General features: G+C 37.6%; 1 protein-coding gene across 1 annotated transcript in view; it reads right to left on the bottom strand.

The window, feature by feature from the left end:
* The window catches only part of LOC117405517 (exportin-4), a 58,472-nt gene extending 56,746 nt beyond the window's left edge, over positions 1 to 1,726 (bottom strand). Inside the window, exon 1 of the mRNA XM_034008623.3 lies at positions 1,592 to 1,726. Coding sequence (XP_033864514.3) covers positions 1,592 to 1,657 — 66 coding nt within the window. The 5' untranslated portion in view covers positions 1,658 to 1,726. The remainder of the gene's footprint in view (positions 1 to 1,591) is intronic.
* Between the last annotated feature and the right edge of the window lie 5,831 nt (positions 1,727 to 7,557).

The raw sequence follows: 7,557 nt of genomic DNA on the forward strand, positions 1-7,557 counted from the left end.
TAAGGCAAACATTATATTAATTACTTAACATATTACTCGATTGTGTGTTAGTTTGGCATTTAAAATATGACTTTTGGCAATGTTTGCGAGGTTTATGTACATTAGTACAGTATGTAGAGGAGTATGTAGTACTCGTAAATTGTAATGCTAAAGTACTCGTCTCGAGCAACAATAGATTTCAAAAATCCCACCTTTACTATCAAAGACTGCAAACTTTTAAATCTGAGGCAGACTTTAATATCGGTCACAGTGCTATTTAAAATTCCAAAATATTGTGCTATTTTATCCCTGATAATTATACTTTCCAGAAGTGAAAGTATTTCCAACTTTGTTTTAAATGTAGTCAATGTTGCCAATTATTTTTATTATTTTCTCCCAATTTGGTATGTCCAATTATTTTTTAGCATCTGCATTTATTTGAGCTAGTTTAGGGAAAAAATGTACATGTTTAATTATTGAGGGCGGCGTCTATTACAATCTGATATCCCAGTGCGGCGCTTATTCAAGGGCGGGGGTAATTCAAAGTAATGCGGTATTTAAGGTTTAACTTAAGTATTATATATTACAGTACATGACAGTGATACATGCAGAGCGGGGTACAAAGCTTTCAGTATTTTCAGCTTCTTTGTTCATGGTGAATTGGTTACATTTTGTCAGTTATTTTTGAAGGCTTGTTTCGTATATACAAAATGTATCGTGTACCAATTTGTATATTTTTTTTAAAAGTATGTATTCATTGTCACGCAGAGCGTCTACATGTTTTAAATGTTTAGGCCTACGTGTAAGAAAAAAAAAAAAAACAACCACAGGTCTGCTCCACCCGGCTGCTTAGGAGTACCTGCACTTTTTTGTTGAGAATTTCACCCCTGCCTAGTTTTGTGCACAACACAAACTAAAGCAAAAGTTAACGTCTACTATATCATAAACGTTGTCGTGTAGTTCTACGCAAATAAACTAACAGACATCACCGACTTATAAACATGGCTATGAAACTAATAGTTAAGAGACTTTACAGTTGTGACGGAATTAAACCAGCACCCATTTCAGTTCAGAACAGAGTCAGAGAGAATTTGTGTGCAAGCGAGTGGATGAAGACAGCACACATTCAACCTCTAAACTTAAAGTATTTTATACATTAGGTTCATCTCTACATTAATAATTAGGTGATGAATTCTGTACCATAACCGTAAAATGTTTTTGTTGTTTCATTTTTAAAAAATCCGATGATGATCCTAATTAAAATCAAGTGATTCCTCTGAAAAATTGCACTAAACAAGACGATGTACAGTTACACCTGACATACACAGATTACACCTGGTCTTGATTTTGTATCAGCTGCTGGAGAAAGGCACTTTGGATCTGCACATTTTGCGAAGTTTATAGAAACAAAACACAGCCTGTAGTCAGAATGCCATGGGTTGGATGGGGGTCTGTGGCTGTACTAGACAGAGAGGCACACCACAACGCACAGCCTACTCTTAATAAACGAAAACAACAGCCCCTGAACCCCGTTGTCTTACCACTGTGTATTTCCACGAGGGGTAATGAAAGTTGAATAGAATGTAAATACAAACTGCGCTCTGTTTCTTACCATTAAAACTTTGGCAGCGCTCTCCAGCTGTGTAATCACTTCTGCTGCCCCAACAGCCGCCATCATGGTCTCTCTTCAATGACGCGCCGTGCGCTGCATTGTGGGATAGAGCCGCATTCATGGAGCAGTGCCTGAGGCAACGGTGTTCAGTAGTTTATTTTATTAGATTATTTGATATTATATCAAGTTCTGTTGTGGCCTGGTGTGTTTGAGTAAATTGACAATGTCTGTCAAGCAAAATGCTTTTACTACTGTAATTAAAACCCACTTTTGTAAAATAATAAATTATCAGGACTATAGACACGTATTTAATATAATATTAATAAGAATGTTGATCTAGATATCGACATCATTTATAGTTAACTGGGCATGATCTGAGCTCCAGTGCGCATATATATATATATATATATATATATATATATATATATATATATATAGAGGCCACAAAACAAATGTTAATTTTACATAAAGAACTATAGTTTGGATTCCACTTTGGAGCCATGGAAACAATGTAACAGCAGGTTTCACTTGTTTGCTCAATTAAATTTTGCTGTAATGATAAAAAATAATAATGCTAATAATTTAGGTGCAAAGAGGTGACCTGTGTATTTCTGGTGTCAGATTTTCTAGTACAATACAGGATTAATAGTTTCACTAGGATTCATACAGCATTACAAACCAAACTACTACACAATCATATCTAACAGTACTACATGGGGTCTTTTTTATAAAGGGGATGTCAATTTCTTGCAAACAGACATTTCTTTAACCTAATGTAACCAAATATAATGTTTTAAAAAGTATGGTATTTGCTAAAATGTGTATTTCTTTCAGACCTATGTAGTGAATTTGCAAGGTGGGGACAATCTGGAATAATTTTATTGAGGTACTGTAGTAAGGGTAGCTGTCAGTTTATCAATTAAAATACTAGTAGAGGGTGGACTCTCAGTTCATGTGAATCTCTTAATAGCCAACTAAGGGTGCCACCTTTGAGGTACAAAAAGACAGGACATCCAAACAGAAACTAAAGGGAGATTGATCGAGAAATACTTTTAGAAATCTGCATTCATTCATCCATCTATAACATAACTGTTAACAACTATTTAATTGTGAGCCTATTTCAATACAGCTAAGTCACTGTGAGCCTATTTCAATATAGCTAAGTCATTGTGAGCCTATTTCAATATAGCTAAGTCATTGTGAGCCTGTTTCAATATAGCTAAGTCATTGTGAGCCTATTTCAACATTGTACCTTGGTTTATACAATTCGGCAACAAAACTTAATGGCGCTATGTTGTTGTTGAAGTATCTACATGGAGGTGAATGCATTGCATCAGATAGCGTTATACATCCTCACTTGTTGCTACAACTATTTAAATAACGTACCAACATTTTACACTTATAACTTTAAAGTCTGTTTCAAAGCTCTTTTCAAAATGTCCTCTCTAGCGCACTGATAGTGTAAGGATTATTGCCCACATTGTCAAACAGGTAACACAACAATAACGATCCATGATGTGTTACGGAACAGAAAAGCCAGAGCACTTGTTGTTTTTTTTTTAAATCACTCTTCCTGCAGCAATTTGAAGGGCAGATCTCAAACCACAGTTCACTAGAGCAGCCATTTTAAAAATAGCTTTGAAAAAGACTTTAAAGTTATAAGTGCAAAAAGTTGTCAGTATGTTAACAATGAAAAGAGAAAAATGACAGGTATGTTATTTAAACAGCTGTAGCAACACGTGGGGACGTAAAACGCTATGTTTTTTCAGAACCCTACTACTTACTCTTAAAATAACACAAAGCCTGACAACAAAAAAACAACACTGTATAACAATTTCTTGCACTGTGCCCCCCGTCCCTTCTGTCCATGTGCATCCCTCGAATCCTTGAATCCCTTGAATTTTCCCCCTGCAGGCTGGTGTTGCTGTAGGTGAAAGCGGACAACAGCAGTGCGGCCCCAATATTCCGGACTGGACGCACCGTTACAGTATTTGAATGCACAGCCACTTCACTCTGCCTGTTTTCCCCCTGACCACAATGCCACACACCGTTACAGTATTTGAATGCACAGCCACTTCACTCTGCCTGTTTTCCCCCTGACCACAACGCCACACACCGTTACAGTATTTGAATGCACAGCCACTTCACTCTGCCTGTTTTCCCCCTGACCACAACGCCACACACCGTTACAGTATTTGAATGCACAGCCACTTCACTCTGCCTGTTTTTCCCCTGACCACAATGCCACACACCGGTACAGTATTTGAATGCACAGCCACTTCACTCTGCCTGTTTTCCCCCTGACCACAACGCCACACACCGTTACAGTATTTGAATACACAGCCACTTCACTCTGCCTGTTTTCCCCCTGACCACAACGCCACACACCGTTACAGTATTTGAATGCACAGCCACTTCACTCTGCCTGTTTTTCCCCTGACCACAATGCCACACACCGGTACAGTATTTGAATGCACAGCCACTTCACTCTGCCTGTTTTCCCCCTGACCACAACGCCACACACCGTTACAGTATTTGAATGCACAGCCACTTCACTCTGCCTGTTTTTCCCCTGACCACAATGCCACACACCGGTACAGTATTTGAATGCACAGCCACTTCACTCTGCCTGTTTTCCCCCTGACCACAACGCCACACACCGTTACAGTATTTGAATGCACAGCCACTTCACTCTGCCTGTTTTTCCCCTGACCACAATGCCACACACCGGTACAGTATTTGAATGCACAGCCACTTCACTCTGCCTGTTTTCCCCCTGACCACAACGCCACACACCGTTACAGTATTTGAATGCACAGCCACTTCACTCTGCCTGTTTTCCCCCTGACCACAACGCCACACACCGTTACAGTATTTGAATGCACAGCCACTTCACTCTGCCTGTTTTTCCCTGACCACAACGCCACACACCGGTACAGATTTTAGATCAAGATTATGAAAGAAAGGTAATATCAGTATAGACAGAAGACAACATATTTCTTTTTTTACTGAAAAGACAGTGAATCCTGTAAAATAAGATATGAAACTAATCCAAATAAATATACAACCCTATGTATTGTTTGAATCAGCTGGCAAATATTGAATATATCAGCCTGTATAGTAACCAATTCAACCAAACTGTAAAGCTTGTAAGATTAAGTAATAATTTCACCACCTCACTTTGTTGATGTCAATCATGGTAAGATAAAAAAAAGACAACAGCATTGTTTTTATATAGGAACATGTTTACTTCTACATTCATGACCTAAGGGGCTTGATTTTCAGGTTGTTCATATTATGAATTTTTATTTTACATTTTTTTCGGAATCTCGTCTAAGTTGTTTAACACTCATTTCATAATGGTATCCAATTTACACTCTTTGGGTGTTTCAGATATATAACTGCGTGTACAGTGTAGAATTAAATACAATATAAACATTTATATAGCATTGTGGCAGTGTGGAAGAGCGAAAGACCTGCCGAGGCACTGGTATGTGTGAGAGTGTGTCGGGGTAATATTGGGTGGCAGGGAGGGAGTTAAAATCCTCCCTGCAAAAACACATGGGAATGTTGCCAGGAATTGAATAAGTGATTAAATGATTAATAAAAGCTTCAGCCACAGGTGTATAAATAGGGTGATCACAGGTGTTAGAATTGTTAGTGTTGGAGTTAATGTTGGTGAAAGTGTTTCATGGTGCTGTATCTGTATCCTGTGTTATTTACATCTCCGTGAGTGTTTCTGTATATTCCTTTTGTTTTGGCCCTTTTTATTTGTTAATGCGTTTTGTTTGTGTCCGTGTCTGTTTAGTGTTTTGTTTATTTCATTAAACGTGCGCATTAGCGCTTGAAACCTGCAACTACTGTGTCTGAGTCTCACTTCCTGGCCTAAACATCACTGCCAGTGATGCTGTCCTGTCACAAGCATTTATCACGCCAAGCAACCCAAAGCAATCTACATAGCAGCATAAAACCAAACATTATTGTGAACATGTGGGCCAAATGTGGTTCTCTAAGGGACAACCTGCATACAACCTGGTCTTACTATGTAATATAGAAAATGTATTATCAAAATGCAAGAATTCAGCTTCTCATGACCAAGATGGTGCTTGTTAAGCGTAGTCGCAGAAGATACTACATCTCTTCGCTCGGTATAAATGCCCAGTATCCAGATAACAGCGCCCGTGCTAGCATCAACATCTCTCCACCTCCTTCTTCTCCACCTCTACAGCTGTCCCTAGGCTTATATATGTGGGGGTCTGATTGCCCCAAACTATCCATTAGATTCTCAGGCAAATGTATCAATACACTGCTGTCATTTCTATGTCTTCCATTGTATTTAAGTCTATTCAATAAAGTCATGTTCTGTTACATATTGGGGTGTTTGTGTTGATCTCTTGAACTGTGTAATAAGGAGGACATGCGGCCCTCAAGGGTCTTTGAGGGACCCACATGTAGCCTTCTGGTTAGCTCAGGTTGCTCAGCTCTGCTATAATGTAATAACCCCCCCCCCATCTCACCCAACTGCCACAATAAGACATGGCAAACCAGGGTAAACTATGGTAAATGTCTAGTATAACTGTGGAAAAAGCATGGGGAAATTGCAAAAATACTGTGTCTACTTTGCCCCCAGTTTTCCAGCAAGGAGAAAAATAAGTGGTATACTAGGACATATATGAGTAGTCTCATAGTTTTTAGATCATTTTTTGTATCATGTTCATGAAAATAATTGAAAGAAAAACTGTGAGGAAAGTCAAAAAATATGATGCACACCAGACATATGGTTCAGATTTTATGTAGCTTGTTTACTATATTAATATACTATGCTGACAAGTCTTCAAATCCAGAGATAATCACAATAATAAATAACAAACAGTGTTGGGTCGAGTTCCTGAGAAATGCCTACCATGTAACACAATACCAGTGAAATGAAGTCTTACAATGATAATACTTAAGAGTTTTTATACAGACAAGGATGAGCTAAGCATAGTTTTACAACACTCATTTCATACATAAATGTAAACAAGTAAATAATCTTTGTTGTAGGCATAAACATGTATCTGTTTGTGTAGAGGTTCTATTACTATTCATATATTAATATTAGTAGCTAAAAATGAATACATCAAAATAATAAAGCATTATGCAAAAACATTTTAATATGTACTGTAATAATGTATTGATATTGGTAGGGGTCAATATAAAGCTGTGACCAGCCCTCCCCCTCCCTCAGTGTAGGATATTCTTATTTTTTAATATGTAAAATCGCATCAGTTAAAGATGGTCAGACGTTTTCACAACTCATGAAACTTTTCAATCATCTCTCATTGATACATTAAATATAAGCCGACAATTATTTGGAGTAGTCCAATATTTCACAAAACGACCTGTTAATTTTGATAAAGTACACTATCCATTTGAATGTGAATTTGGGTACAGATTAGCCCTTGTAAAGCTGTTAGTGCACACCTAAATGAAGAGTACTAGGGTGGTAGATGGAGGGGGATACAGATTGCAAATGCTAAAAATCGATATATTGTAGCTGCAAATAAAGAAATAATACATTGCCTTCATAACAAGTCCATAAACATGTGGCAACATTGAAGCAACTTTTTTTTCTGTAAACTGCAGAAGCAACTATTGAATGTGACATTTTCAAGCAGCTTTTTAAGTTTCTCATTTAAAAAATGATGCAATGTTGCTTGAATTCTTCACAAGGGGTAAATTGCAATATCCACTACAAACTATTTGCTTGAAAAGTTGTAAGAAAGTTGCCTTGTGTTTCAAGGGCTTTATTTGAGACAAGTATTGATGTAATGTACGCTAAGATAGTTATTCTTGGTAGCTCTTGTAATTTGATTTAATAAAATACGTTTTCCAGCACAGATGCTGCATTTGCATTTCTTCAGGCTGTGGAGAGGAAAAGCACATCTTCTAAACACCAGTATTTTCACTTTCCTATAGTCTGCACT

This window comes from Acipenser ruthenus, chromosome 9, assembly GCF_902713425.1.
Source record: "Acipenser ruthenus chromosome 9, fAciRut3.2 maternal haplotype, whole genome shotgun sequence".
NCBI classification, from domain to species: domain Eukaryota; kingdom Metazoa; phylum Chordata; class Actinopteri; order Acipenseriformes; family Acipenseridae; genus Acipenser; species Acipenser ruthenus.